This window comes from Humulus lupulus, chromosome 5, assembly GCF_963169125.1.
Source record: "Humulus lupulus chromosome 5, drHumLupu1.1, whole genome shotgun sequence".
Taxonomy (NCBI): domain Eukaryota; kingdom Viridiplantae; phylum Streptophyta; class Magnoliopsida; order Rosales; family Cannabaceae; genus Humulus; species Humulus lupulus.
Genome location: NC_084797.1, coordinates 32900971 through 32921344, shown reverse-complemented (window position 1 = coordinate 32921344; position 20374 = coordinate 32900971). Strand labels below are relative to the sequence as shown.

The window sequence follows — 20374 nt, the reverse complement described above, 5'->3', positions numbered from 1 at the left end:
AAATCAATTAACTAATAAAAATAATTTTTTAATATCTTTTTAACTACCACAACATGAAACCCGAAAAGTACAAAAGTTTACAAGTAATTTGGTGTGGAAAAAATTATTTTGTCCTAAAAAAAGCCAATCTAATTAGTAATAAAATAAACAAAGTTGTGTTTAATAAATTGAATCAAGACTAGTAAGAGTCAGGCCAGGCCTCAGGTGTACCCATTTTTATTTTCTAAGTATAATTAAACAAGCAATAAACAAATATTAAAAAATTCCAAGTTGAACAAGCAACTAGCTACCCTCGACTTTTATTAAATTATTTATTTAATTAATTATGTTTCTCCCTTACGAGGGTCAAGATCGACATATATCTAAAGCAAACAATTGTTATATCATTATTTAATCCTTAAATATCATGATCTGCAGTTCTACACAGATAAACTCACTGAGCACAAATTAATAAGAAGAAAAAAAAATTAAAAGAATAAAAGCCCATGTTCTCCTTCAAAAATAAAAAGAAAAGAAATAAATAAAAAAAAACGCGACCCACTTCCCAGCCCCAGATTTGAGTACTTCTGTAAAAGTACTTCTCTCTCCCAGAGTACGTTCTAGTACCCTTTTGCGTATAGGTTGGAAACCCAGCTATTCTTCGATCTGTTTCTTCTTTTTTATTTACATTTTTTTAGATATCCAAACCAGAGCCATAGTTCTGTTAAAATAGTTTCTATTTTCAAAACAGGTCATTATAGATAGGCTTCTGCTCAGGTCTTACAAATAGTAGTATAATATTGTTTGAATGGTATAGGTGACTTTTTTCTTACTCAACCAAAACCATAATATTTCTTTCTCCACTCTGCAGAGCTTCAATAATCGGCCAAACGAACCATACCCAGCTGAGGAAAACGGTATGTATCATTTCACATCATCATATATATATATATACATATATATACTACTTCTTGATAACTCAAAAGATTTCTTTTTTGTTATGTATATATTTTCCAATCTATGTCGACACTTGACAACGAATCTCAAGTGATTTGGATTAGGAATAAGCTCTTTAAAAATCAAACTAAAAATTTGTATTATTGGTTCGGTTGAAATCCAAATTAGTTTAGAATATGTATATGCTTGAGCTGTATATATTTTTCTTGTTATTTTATTTTATAAAATTTGGTTTAACTAAGTTTGTGATATACGGGCTAATTGTCCTGTAAACTTGTTCTGGTCGTTTTTGACCGGCCAAATTTGGTGTACTTGTTTTGTCTCTTTCTACTGTGCATTACGCGAAAAAAAAGATTGAATATTACAAATTTATGCGGTGCGACAAATTTTTTAACTGTTGAAGAGATGGTTTTTGTCCATAATAATGTATGGTAGGAGGGAGGAAGATGAATGGCTTTTAGGCATAATCGATTAGCAGGGACGTTTGGACACCACACATTTGATATAACCAATTGAATTGAGATGAACAGAGCATAACATGATCAGTTTGATCATGAAAATAGCAGCATTTGATGTAAGCATGATCTCATAATTGCTTGCTTAGGTAGTAATGTGTTATTTGTTAACATTGGGTTGATATAATTGAGCCATAACACGGCGTTTGAATAGGTAGATAATGTATAAATTGTTGTTGATTCCAACTCCAAACCGCTCATGTCCTGGGATGAATTAGTGTCTATAACAGTAGAACTAGCTATATATATTGCACTGGTGTATGAGAGCGAAGCTATTAATTGGTCTAGACAGTATTGTTGATACTGTTTCTGTTGGTCTAACATATCCTTTAGTGATTTATGCTTGGAAAGGTCTAGTAAATGACTTGAAGGAATGAGTCTTAATTTTTTTCTATAGAATAAACAGCCACTGGCTTTAGTTATACCACTACTAAAAACTTATGAGGGGTTATTTCAGAATCAAACTGGACTTTTTTCCCCTTTCGTGATGTAAAGTGTGTATATATGTGATTAGAGGATTAGCACAATTTCTTAATGTAGTTCAATTGTTTATTAATTCATTTTATGTCCTTGATGTAGCAAGAGACAATTGTGAATTTCACCTACGGTCCTACATGAACATAAGGAATTGTGTAATTTCTAACAAGCGTTATAGAGTTTACTCTTGAAATGTTCATGAGAGGAAGGTGAGGGCAATGACCATAATACCGCTTAAATATGTTATGAACATTTTATATTAGATAGCTCTTATATATGTGATGTACGGTATTGACCCAGGGAAACTTGGTTCATTGAATGTTTGAACACATTCTAGTATGTAATGGTCTATCTTTCGTGTAGATTTTAAAAAAGAATATACATATATCAAAATGTTCTATGAAATGATATAAGCTTATGGTAGCTGGAAGAAGAGTACAAATTTAGAAAAACTCTAAAGAGCATCTTAATGTCTCCAATATTCTATAGTGTTATTGGCGCATATAAATATCTAGTTCACTCGTTGCTAAAATTAAAATACATGGATGAGCGCCCTAGAGTGCAATGTTCAAAAGCAACTGGTTACTTGTGAAAATGAACACACCTATTGAATTTGAAAAAAATGCAACTGGTGGTTGTTCCTTTACGAAGAAGGGACGGCAATAAAGAAATGTGTACTTTGATCGATAGAAATGAGTGGCTATAAATTAACTTTTCCGAGAATGTTCTTGGAATTACCAAAAAGAAAATTAATAACAATGCTTTAGATATTCTTAAGGAATTCAAAAAGATTTGTTATTATCTTAGAATAAATTTTCAGCTCGTTATTTACTATGAGTTCAGCAACTTCCATTAATAATGTGGGTCCTACTATGATTTGAATGTTTTAATAAAGTTCTCATTGTGATAATTGGTCAAATTTTGTCAGAAAACAGAAGGGGAAAGGGCAGCAAAAAAGAAAGGATTGAGACAATGAGAAGGCTATGGCAGCCCTTTACTAGATCATGGCTCTTCGTTTTCATGTTCTTCCTTTTCACTGGCGCGTTAATTTTTTCCACGCGCTTCTTCGACACCACTGTAAGTAATTTAGTATTATATATTGTTATTGCTTCTTCCTTTTTCATAATTAGCTTTATAAAATAAATTACTGGCTTGGAATGGATCTCAATCATGTTGCCTTGATACATTGCAACATTGCACAACCAATTGGGAGCTAGGAACATGTATATATTTATACGGGAATTCTTTTATAGGATTTCACTTTAAGCCCTATCGGTGGGGTTCTTAGTATTCTTAATTTGTGAATAGTTTTTTGCATAATTTTTTTTATTACTGTGTATATTGTAGCTATTTAGGACATCCTGCAAATTTTCAGAAAATTCTGAATAGTTTACAGTACTGAAAACTAGGTTCAAACATGTTGTTGCAGGCGTGATTAATTTTTTTTATGCGCATGGAAAGCAACATGTTTGAACCTAGTTTTCGGTACTGTAAACTATTCGGAATTTTTTGAAAATTTACAGAATGCTCTAAATAGCTACAATATACATGGTCATAAAAAAAAACCGCACAAAAAACTGTTCAAGGATCTAGAAATAGTGAAAGCCCTACCAATAGAACTTAGAGTGAAACCTGTAAAAAAAAATTATCTTATATTTATATAATGTTTATGTGATGCTTTTATTCTCTTTCCAGATCTGTTAGATTTCAAATTTAATATTTTTTAAAGTCACATGACGAAGCCATAACAAATAAATATAACCACATTTTTGAAGATATTTTGCATCATATCATCTAGTTTTAATAATTTTTTTTAAAAGTAGTTTCGGTTTAAAATTTTAACTGATTATCTAAATATTTTGATGACTTATTTGAATTTTTTGACCAGCTGTCTGGAGTGTCAGATGTCATTTTACAAAAAATTATTAAAATTAGGCCAGGCTATAAAATGACTTTAAAAAAATAAGTCGTTTTGCAAAAAAAAAAAAAACCCTCATTTATTATTGATTTTTCCATATTATTATATTTTCTTTTTTTAAAAAATCTTATATTTGTTAATTTTGAACCTTAAAATTGTAACCGTATTTATTTTACTAATAATATTTAAGACTTTTGCTTTATTTTAACTCAATTAGATAATTATTTTAAATTTGTTCAAATTACTAAAAATGCCTTAAATTTCAGTTCATAAACAAATGAGAGGTGGTTAAATTTAAACCATCAGTAAATGAGTTATTTATATATAGGTATCAATGATTATTTTTAATAATTACCTTTACAAATATTTAGTATTTATGGTACATAAATAAGTTGTAATTCTATTTTTTTATATGACGGTTACAGTGAACTTCTAACAAATTGTCAAGAAATTTCAAATAATTTAGGATGTCAAAATCAATATTCAAACAACTTATTTTCACGCGTGTTTGTTTCAATATTTATATATGTGTGCAATATACTATTTAAGTCTTTATTTTGACATCCTAAATTATCTGAAATTTTCTAAAAATTTGTGAGAGGTCTCTTGTAACTACATCATACATCGTCATAAAAAAAAAAAAAGAGTTATAATTTATCCATACACTGAAAATACTAAAAATACCTATTAGTAGTGATTAAAAACAATCACTACCAAAATAATTTCCAAATAAGATAAAACTAACATTTGGGGTTAGCTTAAGTGATTAGGCCTGTGAGTATGTGTGGAATAGATAAAAAGTTCAAATTTCATTGTATAAATTAAAATTTGTGTCGAAATCTTCCCAAAACAATAACTTTCTTAATTTGGAAAGATATTCATTTTTATCTTATCTCATGATGCAGTACCATAGATCTTTACACATTTTATTACCTAAACTAATAGCATAAATGTGCTCTTTTGCTTAATGGAAAAAGTGAACCGAATGGGGAGTGATACTCTGATGCTTAAATCAATCAATGATTCTCTCTCCTCAACAATCAAGCAAATAACAATCAATCTAAGGTCTCCAAAATGAGTCTCTTCTCTACTATTTATTGTAAAATTTAATGAGATAAGAGAATTAGAAAGATTTCCTCTTCACGTGTCAATCAATATAATTCATTTTCCACACATCCTTTTCCTTCATTCAGATCAATCTTTAAAAATATGGGTGCAATTGTTCTGCCTTCGCACTTTTTTCGTTTTCGATCATCTCGTGGAACTCAGAGTTCCTTTAATTATGCAAAGATTTAAGCTCTCCATTCTTCAAGAGTGTGATGCTCTTCATTCAATCATAGCTCAGAGCTCTTTATTCATTCGTTCATTTAGGGCTGTGAGCTCTTCGTTCATTCTTACAAAGCTTTGAGCTCTTCATTCATTTGTATAAAGCTTTGAGCTCTTTGTTCATTCATACAGATTTATGAGCTCTTCGTTCATTCATTCAAACATATGAGCTCTGTTTTTAATTATGTATTAATAACCAATACAGTTAGGTTGGCTAGTTGTTGTAGCTCATGTTAGTTTCTAACTGAATTTTGTAATTCTGTTACCAACATTCTTGTTAGTTTTCTTGCTGTAACAACTTCATTTCTTTGTAATTTCTCCTCTATAAATAAATCACTTAATCTCATCTTGAGGTTAAGCTTTTCCGTTCTAATACTCTGTTCAAGATTTGTTATACAATCTAGTTCAAAGTACAAAGCTCTTTATGGTATCACAGCCTTCTGACTAACGTCCATGGATTCTTCTTCATCCGATCCTCCATCAGTTCCTACTGTCAATACGCCTCTGGCCAACTCTGATCCTCCGGCTGTTGCTCAAGCTCTTGCTTCTCCGGCCAGCACCTCTTCCATGACTTCTTTGCCATGGAATCCCTTCTCTAATTCTCTTACTTCTTCTTTAACTCTTAAACTTGATAGAGTTAACTTTCTTGCTTGGAAATCTCAGGTGGTACCCACTGTTATAGGACATGATCTTGATGCACTCCTCTTCAGCAATGTTTCTCCTCCAGAGAAGCTGGTCAATGGTGATGCAAATCCTGAATACCGCCAGTGGAAGAGACGTGACCAGTTACTTCTTTCTTGGCTCAGGTCTTCTATGTCTGAAGGCATTCTTGGAACCGTCGCAGCTTACTCCACCTCCTATGATGTTTGGCGTGCTCTGGAGCAAAAGTTTTCAGGCCAATCTAAAGCTCGCTTACTCCAATTGAAGGGTCAATTGTCCAATATTCAGAAAGGTAGTTTGTCCATCTCTGACTATGTTGACAAAATCAAATCACTCTGTGATAGTCTTGCCATTGCTGGGTGTACCATTAGTGATCAAGATCTTGAGCTCCAATTGCTCAATGGTCTTGGACCCGAATATGACCCTGTGGTTTCTGGAATTACTTCCAGTAGTGAGACAAAGACTCTTGAAGAAATCCAGGCTCTTCTCATGGCTCATGAATGTCGTCTTGAGCGTCATCACTCTGTTGCTGATCTCTCCTCCAAGATGGCTGCCAATCTTACATTTGGTACTTCCAGAAACATGTCTTCTCATGGTTACAGGCCTCCTTCTACCTTCACAAGGCCATCTGCTCGACCATTTCACCGGCCTCCTCTGCAATCTACACGGCCTGTTTGTCAACTTTGTCTCAAGATTGGCCACACTGCACCCGTCTGTCACTACAGATTTGATCGTGGATTCATCACTCCGAAAAACACTACTTCTCAGGCCAAAGCTTATCTCACTGAATGTGATGATGAAGGAGTTGAAATAACTGATCCTGAAGCCTATGTCTCTACATCAGTACCTGATTTTGGAGTTGATCAAATGTGGTATGCTGACACAGGGGCCACAAATCATGTTGCTTTTGGTATGGACACTCTTGAATCGGCTACCCCTTACAATGGTTCTGAAACACTTGCTGTAGGTAATGGTAAGAAATTGTTAATTTCTCACATAGGCAAGGCTACTATTCCATCTACTTCTGCTTCATCTTTACACTTAAATTCCATTTTACATGTTCCATCTATTACAAAGAATCTTGTGAATGTTTCTAAGCTTACCAAAGACAATAATGTCTTCCTTGAATTTCACAAAAACTGTTGTTTTGTTAAGGACAAGGACTCGGGGACTGTCTTACTCAAGGGAAGAGTTAGAAATGGTCTGTACATGCTTGGGGATGATGCCACCAGCTCCTCTCTACCAGCACTTCAGTGTCATTTAGCTACTGTTTCTAATATTTGTCCCTCTCAGTTTTCTACAAATTTACACTCTACTCACTCATCTTCTAGTTCTTCTTGTGATTATGATTGTAAAAATTCTGCTTGTACTTCAACTGATATCAATAAAACTTTTACTGCTTATGTTCCTGATACTCAACCAACTGCCTTTATTTCTAATGCTTCTACTGATGTTAATTCTTGGCATATAAAATTAGGACATCCCTCTCCAAAAGTTTTGAGCAAGATTCTGTCCCAAATTTCTCACTCCGGTTCATTAAAGACTTTAAAATTCTGTGATTATTGTCAAATGGGTAAAAGCCATAAGCATCCTTTTTCCCTCTCTTCTAGTCGAGCTACTCAACCCTTAGAATTGATTCACACTGATGTTTGGGGTCCTTCTCACACCACATCTAAAGATGGTTTTAGATACTACATTCATTTTATTGATGATTATAGCAGGTTCACATGGATTTTTCCTTTAACTCTCAAATCTCAAGCACTCAATATATTTGTTCAGTTTAAAAGCCTTGTTGAGAAATAATTTTCTTTACCAATTAAAAGTGTTTAGGCTGACTGGGGTGGTGAGTACCGAGTGTTTAAAAGTTTTTTGCAGGATCAGGGAATTAAGTTTCAACATCCATGCCCTTACACGCATGAACAACATGGCAGAGCAGAGCGAAAACATCGCCATATCACGGAAACTGGACTCACTCTTTTGGCTCATTCTGGACTTAATTTTTCCTACTGGTGGCATGCATTTCAGTGTGGTGTTTATTCCCTCAATCGGCTTCCTACCCCTGTTCTTGAAAATCAGAGTCCATATGAGTGTTTATTCAACAAGCAACCGGATTATCATTTCATGAAACCTTTTGGTTGTACATGCTTTCCTCACCTCAGGCCCTATAACAATAACAAGCTTAGTTTTCGGTCTGAACCATGCTTGTTCTTAGGATACTCTCCACAGCATAAAGGCTACATTTGTGAGAATTCTGCTGGAAGGATCTTCATTGCTAGAAATGTAGTCTTTAATGAGACTCATTTCTCAGCCTTAACACCTACTGCATCTACTCAGGTACCACCTTCCATAACTCACTCTTTTCCCACTGCTCAATTTTCAACTACACCAGTTCTTGATACTTCTAATTTGTGCTCTTCTACTGTGCCACCTTCGCCTGTGATGTCTCCAACACTCTCTGACTCTACATCACCATCTACAACTGCGACAAGTGTCCCACCTGAAGTTCCTCCTCCTCCTCACACTGGCGTTCCAACATCACTCTCCACTGGTGTACAACCTCCTCCTACTCGGGTTCAACATATAGCTGCTGCTTCATCTTCTCCTTCTGAAAGTGTCGAATTACCTCCTCCAACTGATGTCACTCGCACTCACTCCATGACAACCCGTTCTCAGCGAGGCATCTACAAGCCTAAATCTTTTTTGGCAACCAAATACCAGCTGCCTGAATCTCTCCTCCCTACAGAACCCTCATCAGTTAAAAGTGCTCTTAAGGATCCCCGATGGTATGCTTCTATGAAGGAAGAGTTTGATGCCCTACAAAAGCAAGGTACATGGACCTTAGTTCCTCCTACACCTGATATGAATGTCCTCACCAACAAATGGGCCTTTAGAGTCAAATTAAAGGCTGATGGGACACTTGACCGATTCAAATCCAGATTGGTAGCTAAGGGATATTTACAAACGCCTGGAATAGACTATGAAGAGACATTTAGTCCTGTTATTAAACCTGCCACTGTTCGGATGGTGCTTACACTTGCGGTTTCATTTAACTAGGATGTCAAACAGTTAGATGTAAGTAATGCATTTCTCAATGGCTCTCTTAATGAGTTGGTGTATATGCGACAACCTACTAGATTTGAAGATGCAGCTACTCCTCACTATGTGTGTAGATTAAACAAAGCCTTATATGGTCTGAAGCAAGCTCCACGTGCATGGAATGAAAAGCTTAAGCAGACATTGTTTCAATGGGGATTTTCTCAGTCCAAATCTGATACTTCCCTTTTCATATATGGTTCAGGAGCTCATCTAGTTCTTTTACTAGTCTATGTTGATGACCTTTTGATTACTGGTCCAAACAAGCTCCTGGTTCAGCAGCTCATTTCTGACTTGAACTCTCAGTTTTCACTCAAATATTTAGGCTCTGTGCATTACTTTCTAGGAGTGGAGATCTATCGAAATTCTGTTGGTATGTATCTCTCACAATCCAAGTACATTACTGATCTATTATTGAAATTACATTTGGAAGGGGCTAAACCCAGCTCTAGTCCTACAAGCTCAGCTCAAAAACTTTCACTGACTGAAGGGACACCCTTTGAAGATGTTTCTCTGTACAGAAGTACGCTTGGAGCTCTCCAGTACTTAACTCTCACTAGACCAGATGTTGCATTTATTATCAATAAACTGAGTCAGTTTATACATGCTCCAACAGTTGTACATTGGGAAGCTACCAAACGTCTCCTTCGATATCTCAAAGGCACTATATCAGAGGGCCTTCTCCTTAAGCCTGCGCTCACTATGTCCTTATATGGCTATTCAGACGCTGACTGGGCAAGTTGCCCTGATGACCGTAGGTCGACTGGAGGATATGCCATGTTTTTGGGTGGTAATCTCATATCATGGTCTGCCAAGAAACAGCAAGTCGTCGCACGCTCAAGTACTGAGAGTGAGTTTCGGGCACTGGCAAATGCTGCTTCAGAAACCAAATGGCTTACCTCACTTCTGTCTGAGCTACAAATCAAGCTTGCTGATGTCCCTATTCTATGGGTTGATAACCAAGGCGCAGCTGCTCTTGCAGCTAATCCGGTTTTCCATGCACGTTGCAAGCACATTGAGATAGATATGCATTTTGTTCGTGATCAGATCTTAGCACAGCAGCTCTCTGTTCGATATGTCCCTTCCATTGATCAAGTGGCGGATGTTCTCACCAAGTCCTTGCCGATTGATCGGTTTCACTATCTCAAAACCAAACTGAAAGTGGTGTCTACACCCTTTCGTTTGAGGGAGGATAATAACCAATACAGTTAGGTTGGTTAGTTGTTGTAGCTCATGTTAGTTTCTAACTGAATTTTGTAATTCTGTTACCAACATTCTTGTTAGTTTTCTTGCTGCAACAACTTCATTTCTTTGTAATTACTCCTCTATAAATAAATCACTTAATCTCATCTTGAGGTTAAGCTTTTCCGTTCTAATACTCTTTCAAGATTTGTTATACAATCTAGTTCAAAGTACAAAGCTCTTTATGTATCAAAACATTGCGTTTCATTTTTTCCAATTTTGCCGCATCATCAAGGAAAATCATTCCCCTACAATTGCCCCTCATCTTTAGACATTTTGTTCAGCACATTTTTTCTGAAGATGAATGTGTTTTATTGTTTCTGCTCACCTTAATCCGTGCCTCGATTTTTGTTTCGCCAAGCATTCTACATTTATTAACCATCATTTCAATCATGTCAAAATAAAACAAGCAGGAAATCAGTCCCTTTATTCAACTGTTTGTTCATCAATTTCCCCATTTCTTCCAAACTTCACAAACCCTAATCTTCTCCTTTCTTAAAAAAATTTCCATCATGGGTGTTTAGCGATCCGCTAAACCAGCAAAGGCTAAAACACTAAAACCGCTCAAAACTAGATACATGGATGCTTTTGAAGAAATTCAAAGTAAACATCCTGTTCCTTCAGACGTTTCGATTCGCCCTCCCAGTTCTGACAAACCGCCCTGTTCCTCCAGATTATATGACTCGTCTTTGCTTTCTTCATTCAGTTAATAGGTTTGCAACACATTTCTTAGCTATTGAAGATGCAGTTGAAGATCATGAGTACTTTGAAATTCACAAAAGCTATATCGACAAGTATTGCGAAAATCTTACTGCCACTCATCATACGCCACTTGCTGTAGATGACTTGCAAATGCTCGTTGGTGGTGTAAATAGCATTTCAATGGCTAAAGAAAGGAAAACCCTACCACGTTATTCTTCTTCAAAGCAAAGTCCCGAAGATTCAAGTGAAGTTGAAGAAGACTCTTTTTCAATTCCCATCGACTCTGCTGAGAATGCTGATGTGGTTGATCTGAGTATTGTTCCTTATTCTTCTGAAGCCACATATATTACCCTTATCCCCGTTGCAGAGGTCTACTCCCCTACTTGCAGTGATCAAGGTTCGAGAGAGTTCGGTATGGCTCCTTCCCCGAACTTAGCACGAAAAATAAAAAAGTGTGGCAATACTTCTACCGCAGCTTCTAAAACTGCAAAAAGCGCTGATGCAATAGACTTTGTTTGACCAACAAAACAAGTTAAATTGGGTGTTGTTGCTGAGCTCTCTCATCTAACCGAAACAAGTGATCCTGCAGAGTTCGTTCTGATAGTTAAAACAGATGTAGTTGCAGAGCTTGTTTCGATAGCTAAAATAGATGTAGCTACATAGCTCGTTTCGATAGCTAAAACTGACGTAGCTGCAGAGCTCATTTCGATAGCTAAAACTGATGTAGATGTAGAGCTCATTCCCCTGTTAAAAACGGACGCCACTAGAGAGCTTGCTATGCTCCCAATTTCTCTTCTAGCATTACTGTACCTTTTAATCACTTTCCCCAGCTAAACCCTTCATTATCAAAATTCTACAGTTCAGTTAAAAGAAATGAAGAGAAGAGCCGCTGCTTTTCCTGAGCTCTTAGCTCGTATCAAGAGTGTCACCAAATCGTGTTCGAGCAATCCTGCCACAACTTGCTCAAGTGCTCCTACCTTGCCATCCCATTCCTGCTCTGTCTCAAGGAACACATAAAACATTGGTTTAAGAAAAATGAATTGCAAGAAGAAGAATAGAAAAAGCAGTATGAGTTATCTTACCACCTTTACCATCACTAAGAAAAATGTCATCCGGATGAAGACAATTTAAATGATTGGGATTACGATTGGATTACGATTAACATATTGCAACAGAGTCTGAAAGCCAAGTTAGGTTAATGGAGGGTAGTTGAGTGGTTAGGTTGGCACAAGCCCGGCCCTGGGCACAGGTGAGCTAGGTCTGTGCCTAGGGCCCCACCTCTTTTTTTGAAAAATATAATTTTTGTATTTGTACAAAGGACCTAAAAAATTTAAAAAATATTATTTTATATATAAATTTTGTATAGTACCCAGGCCCGACCTTGGTTCTGTCGGCACAAGGATTGTTATTTAGTTTAAGGCTATATGGAAATGTTTGATGGTATTAGCTTGAGAACTATAAGTCATTAAAAAGAGGCATCTCTTAGTGGATTGCCTTTGTTAACTAAAAGTTGGCAGTACCCCAGGTAAAGTCTGGGAGAATAATTTTTGGAAAGTGTGTAAATATATTTATATTGTTGATTGAACTTGGATTTGCCAGAATCAGATGGAATATGTAGGATTTAGTTTAATGCCATTAATGGTGGGGATAGTGGGATAAGGGTGTGAATATAAACCATCAACAAGTCATAGGAGTTCATAGCCAATGAGAAGACTTGTGAATTAAATTGCCCAAATGGCGTAGGTGGTCATAGTCAATGAATGGTGGTGCTTTACTGCTTTTGATATCACCATAAATAAAAAAAATCTTAGTAAAGTATAATGGCTCTTATACCATAATGAAGAATAAACCATTACTATATAAAATATATATTCTCATTTATTTGGAAAATGGATGTACAAAAATTAAATAGATCTAAATTATGTGAGTTGTAAAAAAATATTGAAAACTAATTGATACAAAATATAATTTTATATTATAAAGTACAAAAAACTACACCTGGGAGATAAGAATCAATCTTATGATGTTATGATTAAGATTCTGTTTCATTATATGTGATTATTAAAAATCAAAAGTATTTGCCATAAGATTTTTCTTATTGTGCAATTGGTATAGAATAATATTTTTTTTCTTCAAATTTAAGTCCTTGAATTGTAAATGTAGTAGTAATTAAGTGAATACTATTAACAAAATGTTGAAAGACAATGATATTTTATAATATATATTATATCTTAAAATATTTATGAAAATATTATATAAATAAATTCTAAATATTATATTAAAAATTTGAGCATTTAAAATAAATTATTATACTTTTGTTTACACATAAAAAATGATTTTGTTAAAATAAAATTGAACATATTGCGTTAAAAATAAATTTTTCATTACGACTATTTGAAAAAGTTTAAGTACTTGATTGTAAACGAAAAAAAAATCACTAAAAAAACCAAATAAATTATTTAAGTTTAATTATTTTTATTTTGTCTGTTATGTGTTTATCATATACAGTGCATCTGTAACCTTTCTGTTAACTTTATTTTTATGTTACATTTGGCGGCAGGAAATTTTAAGTACCCTATCATTCCACAATTCTCCTCCACCACAAAATCACACCAAAATCAATATCCCAGTTGACTGTGTTGCTTATGGTAACATTGGCACTTGCCCCTCAAATCATTCCACTGCTTACAATCCCGATCTAGGTCGGGATCATCCATTGTCTCCCACATGTCCAGAATACTTTCGTTGGATCTATGAAGACTTAAAGCCATGGGCCCAAACAGGTGTCACAAGAGACATGGTAGAGCGGGCTGAAAGTATGGGCCTGGCCAACTTTAGACTTGTAATACTGAAAGGGAAGGCCTATGTCGAGTTTTATAGACATTCCTTTCAATCTAGAGATATTTTTACTCTGTGGGGGATCCTACAGCTGTTAAGAAGATACCCAGGTAGAGTCCCTGATTTGGACCTCATGTTCAATTGCGGCGATCTACCAATCGTTCAGTCAATAGTATTTAGTGGGCCAAATGCCCCAGTACCACCTCCGGTATTTAATTATTGTAAAGATAATACCACACTTGATATTGTCTTCCCAGATTGGTCATTTTGGGGTTGGTATGAGCTTTGAAACTTTTTCTTTCTTTGAAAAAGAAAATATATTTTTACAAAATTACTCTATATACAAAGTTTATTTTTGCAATGTTATCCTTGTAATAGGCCTGAGATAGACATAAAGCCATGGACACCATTGTTGAAGGAACTAAAGGAAGGCAACGAGATGAAAAAATGGGTGGAGAGAGAACCTTATGCTTATTGGAAAGGGAACTCACATGTTACTCTCAATAGACGAGACCTTTTCAAATGTAAGGCTTCTTTCTTCTATGATTGGAAGGCTCGTCTTTATGCTCAAGTAAGTATGTTTCTATTTCACTTTAAAGTTTTGGGTGAAATTATATGATTATATTAATTTAAAATATTAAGAGATAATTAATGCATATTCTGTATAGAGGAAATAATCATTTAGTATTTTGTTTCTTGTCGAAATATATATTTAGTATCTTATATTTTCAATAATACTAATTTCATATATTATAATTTAAAATCGTATATATTTGATACACTGAACTCAAATTTAATCGATATTACTAAACTATTATAATTTATATGTAATTAAGTAATTAAATTTAAGTATAGTTACTAAATATTTGTATGAATTTAAAATACACTGTACATAGGGTTCCAAATCAGAATACCAAATGAGTACTTGCTCTTTTATATATAAAAACAACTAAAATTGAATGAATGTTATACATACGTGTTGGCATTATAGGATTGGAATCGAGCAGCAAGGCGTGGATACAAGAGATCAAATTTGGCAGACCAATGCACTCATAGGTTAATATTATATTGATTTTAATTTTATTGTTTAGCCTCTAATTTTAATTATTTTTATTTTAATATCAAAATGTGTTGTGATCTTCAAAATAATTAGCTGTATTCTTATTTCAGGTTTAAGATTTATATTGAAGGGAATGCTTGGTCTGTTAGTCATAAATATATTCTTTCATGTAATTCAGTTACATTAACAGTAAAACCACGCTACTATGATTTTTTTGCTCGAGCTTTGATTCCAAGGCACCATTACTGGCCGATCAAAGTTAACGACAAGTGTAGATCGATCAAGTATGCTGTTGATTGGGGCAACTTTCACCAAAAAAAGGTAATTACTTTATTTTCTAACCATATAAACTCAACTCAGTAAGCTAGCATAATTATTGTTTTTTTGTATATATAAATTCAATGTTAAACAGAATGATTGTTTCGTGCATATGATATCCTTCCACAAGCTTTTGTAGGCAGTCTCTTATTCTGGTTGTTTTGGTATTTGATGTCATACATATAGGCACAAGAAATTGGAGAACAAGGGAGTAAATTTATTCAAGAGGAGCTGAAAATGGAGTATGTGTATGATTTCATGCTTAATAGTTTAACTGAATATGCCAAGCTCTTAAAATATAAGCCCACCATACCCCCACGAGCTGCTGAACTTTGTTACGAGACAATGGCTTGCCAAGCAGATGGCTTAGCACAAGAGTTTATGATGGAATCAATGGAGAAGGCTCCCACAGAAACTATCCCTTGTACCATGCCGCCTCCTTATAATGTTTCATATTTAGCTTCTTTTCTTGAGAGAAAGGCTACTTTAATTAAAGAAGTAGAGTTGTGGGAAAAGAAGTACGAGAATAATCAAAATTGGAAGCCATAGAGAGATTATTTTAGTAGATATATAATTTTTTTTGTTATTCAAATAAAGCAGATAGATTTTTTTTTTTCATGCCCAAGTGTATATTATTTCTTTTTATAAAATAGGTTTATTAATGGAATAAACTATACCGAATATCTTTAATTAGTAGACTTAAGAAAGGCAAAACCTTCGTCGTTTGGGGTTGTGTTAGTTATTAGTCCTTGGCCATCGTTTTACATTAGCACTCAAGTCATCTCCAGTTTGCTGCTAAGATGGAGGAAAATGACAAAGTTGGCACAAAAATGACCTCCAAAACCAGATGCCTATATATATATATTCTAGAAATTTAGTTTGTTATATTTTGCTTTTTTTTTATTATTTTGTCATTTTATTAGTTTTATTGTAATGGCTATATAAGATTAGTGGAAAGAATGTAAGAAAACTTTAAAATTAATATTTTGAAATAGAATTTTGAGAGCCTCTCATTTTTGGAGTATTCCCATGTTTGCCATGGATTTGGTATGAGATTTGCTCAACAATCCAATCCGCTACATTATTTGGTATTTAGAGCCTCGGTTCTTCTCGGTTCTTCCCCAAGAGGTACGATAGCCATGGATGGTGTTTGGAGTCGTTTCGATGAAGCGGAAGCCTTTTGGGCGGATCAAAAACTTGAACGGATGCGAAGAAGAGATTTAGCTCAATGTCGATCCGAGAGAGTTAGAGATTCAAGCGGAGAATGGCGATTTCGACGGTGGAGTGCCCACCAACAATCGGCTTCCCCACCTTTATCTTACAGGTACTGTTCATCATCACTTTCACCTCCCTTTTCATCTTCATATTCATCTTATTCTCGGTACCACCACAACCCACCACCATTGCAATACAGTAACCAAACACCACCACAACACCGTAACACCGTGACCCTTCTCTACCACAATCTTCTTCTTCATCATACACCCACTACATAAAACCCATAAAACTATCACCCAATTCCAAATTTCCCCACACCCGTAGCCATTAAATTTCCTATACCCATAACCCTCCATCAAACCACCATCCCCGCAAACAAATCCATACAAACTTTGAGTCTCATGATTCATCTCCCTTGCCATATAATGTTCATGAATCTAAGCTCCCCAAGGTGCACACCGTTCCAAATAATCCATCCATTGAGTACATATTTCCTCCCTCATCAAATCAAATACTAGATTAAAAAAATAATCTACTCACAAACCATTATCATCATACACGATTGCATACCCACATTCCAAATATTCAAGGATCCTATGAGAACTCAGTGGACCAAAGCTTCTACTTGGGAAAAGAAAGCGACCCAATCATCCACCCACCACATCGACGATCCAGCAACGAGACTCGCACGACCTCCACCAACCTCGACAGAACGTTGTCGCCGGAAGACAGCAGAGATAGGCGATGCGTCGAAACAGAACTACAAGCCGAAAAATTCAGGACAATGCCTCAGCTGATAGGCCACGATTCCTTCGTCACATTTTTCTCATGTTCCGGATACATCGTCCCTGAAAAGCATGGAGGCATGGATGATCGTGGAAGTACAGGAGGAGGCGGCATAGCTGGTCATACTTTCCAACGGGCAGAAGCAATAGAAGCTTCACGAACCTTTGCATCTCTTCGTGCAAATGACATTGACGAACTGGGTTCAAAAATTGAACTGGGCCAAAATTGTGTTGATCTAAGTCAAGCCCATCTCTTTATTGTCCCAAAACAAGAGAATTTTACATAAATATTGGAAAAATATATATAGTTTATAAATTTATGGGAAAAAAAATAATTGTACAAATATGATAAGTTTTGGAAAAAAAAGTTTAAAATATAGTAAATAAATTACCATAGACTTAATTCTCTTATTTTCTCTTCTCTCCTCACGATCTCTCTCTCTTTCTCATTTCTTTCTTTCTCTTCTCTAATTCAATGGCCATCTCAGATTTCTTCCGGCGATCCTACCTCCGCTGCTGCCTCCGACGACGACGACGAAGAACTGATTTTCTTCTTCTTCTTCTTCTTTCTTTCTTTCTTCTTTTTCTTCGTCTTCTTTCTTTCTTCTTCTTCGTCTTCTTCTTATTTGGTCTTTCTTATTCTTTTTTTTCTTTCTTCAAATCTAGTTTTCTTCTTTTTCACATCTGATTTTGAACTTCATATTTGATTTTTCTGGGTTTTTTTTTTCTAAATCTGTTTAAGTAACCAGGTACTTGACTTCATATTTGATTTTTCTTGTTTTTTTTTTCTTCTAAATCTGTTTAAGTAACCAGGTACTTGACTTCATATTTGATTTGATTTAAGAAATGTACTTAAGAAAAGTTGACTGCTATTATTTAGTGTAGACTAGGGTAGTTTAAGAAGCTATTTAGTTGAATATTTTAGGGTACTTTTAACATATGAAAGCTTAGGTTAGCTGATTAGTTTTTTTGGTTGAAAATGGCAAAAGTTGTCAAAAGGTTCTTCTCTGTGATGTTTAGATCAATAGGTTTAGCAGCCAAACATTCATCAAATAAGGTTCTAACATAAATATTTATGTGTTTATTAATTATTTAAAGAAATAGAACTAGAACGTTTGCTCAAAAAATGTATCAATATGTTTACAAAATTTATTCAGAATACAAGTACAAGAAATAAAAAAACAAGCAAACAAAACTTTTGATTTTTCTGGGTTTTTTTTTTTCCAAATCTGTTTAAGTAACCAGGTACCATGACGCCTGAATCATTTTATTCATATCAGATTTTTTTTAGACCTAGGTGTAACCAGTTACAGTAGCGATTAATTTAGATTTGATTTTGCTTTCACACCTTACTAAGTAACCAGGTACCATAGCAATTAGTTATTTTTTTTAGATTTGATTTTTTTTTCAAACCTCGTTGTAACCAGTTACAATTATCAATTTAGATTTTTTAGTAATGTGGCAGTAACCGGTTACTACTATCAATTTTAACTGTCATGGCAAGTACTCGAGTGAATTGTAACTGGTTACTAACAGATTTGGAAGAAAAAAAACAGATCAGAATACATCCAGTAAAGAAGAAAAAGAAGAAGAAGAAAGTAACCGGTTACCCCTATTAAAATAACTGATTGATAACTAGTTACTGAGCCAAACCTAAAAAAAAAAAACTCAGAAAATAAAAAATAATCTGAGAAGTAGTAGTAGTAGAAGAAGGTGGTAACTGGTTACCCCTGTCAAAAAAATGTAACATGTATATCTCATTGCCCTTATTTTGTTCCCTTATTTTAATTAAAAAAAAATCCTTTTTTCAAATATGTCCTCATTTTTTATTCAATATGTAATAGTTTGTTTCAATATTGTGCTGGTAACCGTGTATTCAAATTTTTTGTTGTAATTTTCACTCAGGTGACGTTTAGAAGTTAGAACCCACCTGAATTCCAAGTATTTCAGCATCTTCGGCAAGGAAGAGAGTCATATGACTAGTTAGATTAAACGGCGCTGTAAGCCACCGACCTGGAGGCACATTGAGCTGGCCTCCTCCTTTCTTGCCCAACTTAGAAATAGCCAATATGACCCTCTCAAAGGCATTCGTGTTCACAGTAACCCCATCACCCACAGCCCCAAAATCCGTCAAATTGAAGGCCACAGGTCGAAGCTTAGGCATGGGTTTCGTCACGGGTCGGCCGAAGATCGAAAACCCATCTATTAAATTCCTCTGCCAAACGAAAAGAGACAAAAAAACCAAGACCCAGAGTGCCGTGAAGATGGTCCTATGGGACGACACGAATCCCGGAATCCATCGCCGGAAGTCCAACCTCTGGTGGTGGAATCGCCCTGCAGCTAAGGTCTCCACCATGATAATTAGACGAAGGTTTTGAAAATGGATTCCGTCCTGAGAAAATTAGTGGGTCAGTCGAAGTTTTTGGTTTAAATGGTGATTTTCGATCTGGGTATGACAGATATTGGGAATATGGGATCTGGGGATCTCAATATTTTTTTTTGCAAATAGAAAAGATTGACAGGAACTGGAATCAAACTCGCAACTATTTGCTTTTCGAACAAGTGGCCAAACGAAAAGTTTTTTTTTAAAAAAAATATGGTCTACAAATAAAGTTTTCCAAATATATGGGAAAAAAACTCCCATAAAAATGTAAATAAAAAAAATATGCCATAAAAAACTTTTCAAAAAAAAACTGCCATATTATTCAAATTTTATAAAAAATTTCCATATTCTGTGTAATTTCCTCCCCAAACAAGACCACGTAGCAACCAGGCCAATTCCTATTGCCCTGCCATATTTCAGAGCCAATTCCATAAATCAAATGCCACCACTACCTCATTCAAAGTCCAGGCCCACTTTGCCAAAAGATAGACCCACCACTTTAGCTAATATGATGGTATTTTTAGAAGAATGGTTTCATTTTGAGGAAGTTAATAATTCTTTTGGTGTTGATTTGGAAGAAAAGAATGGTGATGAAAGCAAGACTGCTCAAGATGATCTTATGGCAGATGTTGATATCATCAAAATTGAAGATCCAACAGAGAAATTAATTTTTGACAAATTAGTGGTGAAGCCAAAGTTTGTGATTGACCAATTGGTTGATAATCTTGGTATTGATTTTAGGGGCTTCAAGACTAGAATGGCAAGGCGACCACAATGGTGGATAGCTTGGAATTCTTTATCATTTAGTTTGGCTATCTCTTTGATACCATTGTGGCTTTGGAATGAGATTTGAAGAGACTTTTCAGTTGGGGTTTACCACTCTCACAAGTTCAACAATGATGT

General features: G+C 35.0%; 2 protein-coding genes across 4 annotated transcripts; one reads left to right on the top strand and one right to left on the bottom strand.

Annotated features, from left to right (window-relative positions):
- The first annotated feature begins 403 nt into the window (after positions 1-403).
- LOC133834727 (uncharacterized) lies at positions 404-16109 on the top strand. Of its 3 annotated transcripts, none has more exons than XM_062264432.1 (8): positions 404-592; positions 851-896; positions 2857-3005; positions 13430-13983; positions 14086-14278; positions 14699-14763; positions 14878-15088; positions 15272-16109. In XM_062264432.1, exons 3-8 carry the CDS (start codon positions 2901-2903, stop codon positions 15632-15634), a joined length of 1491 nt encoding a protein of 496 aa, XP_062120416.1. In that variant the 5' UTR covers positions 404-592; positions 851-896; positions 2857-2900; the 3' UTR covers positions 15635-16109. The 3 variants fall into 3 exon arrangements, with proteins under 3 accessions (XP_062120416.1, XP_062120415.1, XP_062120417.1); XM_062264431.1 differs by having other exon boundaries at positions 404-620; XM_062264433.1 differs by lacking the exons at positions 404-592; positions 851-896 and adding an exon at positions 1371-1510.
- A 221-nt stretch (positions 16110-16330) lies between these two features.
- Positions 16331-19444, bottom strand: LOC133779026 (uncharacterized). The gene is made up of 2 exons (XM_062219031.1): positions 19019-19444; positions 16331-16573 (listed from the first exon to the last, which is right to left on the bottom strand). Exons 1-2 carry the CDS (start codon positions 19442-19444, stop codon positions 16331-16333), a joined length of 669 nt encoding a protein of 222 aa, XP_062075015.1.
- Positions 19445-20374: the final 930 nt, after the last annotated feature.

Coding starts and splice junctions, on each gene's coding strand:
- LOC133834727 (XM_062264432.1), top strand. CDS start 2,901: ATGAGAAGGCTATGGCAGCCCTTTACTAGATCATGGCTCTTCGTTTTC. Junction 3,006..13,429: donor CGCGCTTCTTCGACACCACT/GTAAGTAATTTA, acceptor ATTTGGCGGCAG/GAAATTTTAAGTACCCTATC. Junction 14,279..14,698: donor AGGCTCGTCTTTATGCTCAA/GTAAGTATGTTT, acceptor TTGGCATTATAG/GATTGGAATCGAGCAGCAAG.
- LOC133779026 (XM_062219031.1), bottom strand. CDS start 19,444: ATGGTGGAGACCTTAGCTGCAGGGCGATTCCACCACCAGAGGTTGGAC. Junction 16,574..19,018: donor CTGAAATACTTGGAATTCAG/GTGGGTTCTAAC, acceptor GGTTTTATGTAG/TGGGTGTATGATGAAGAAGA.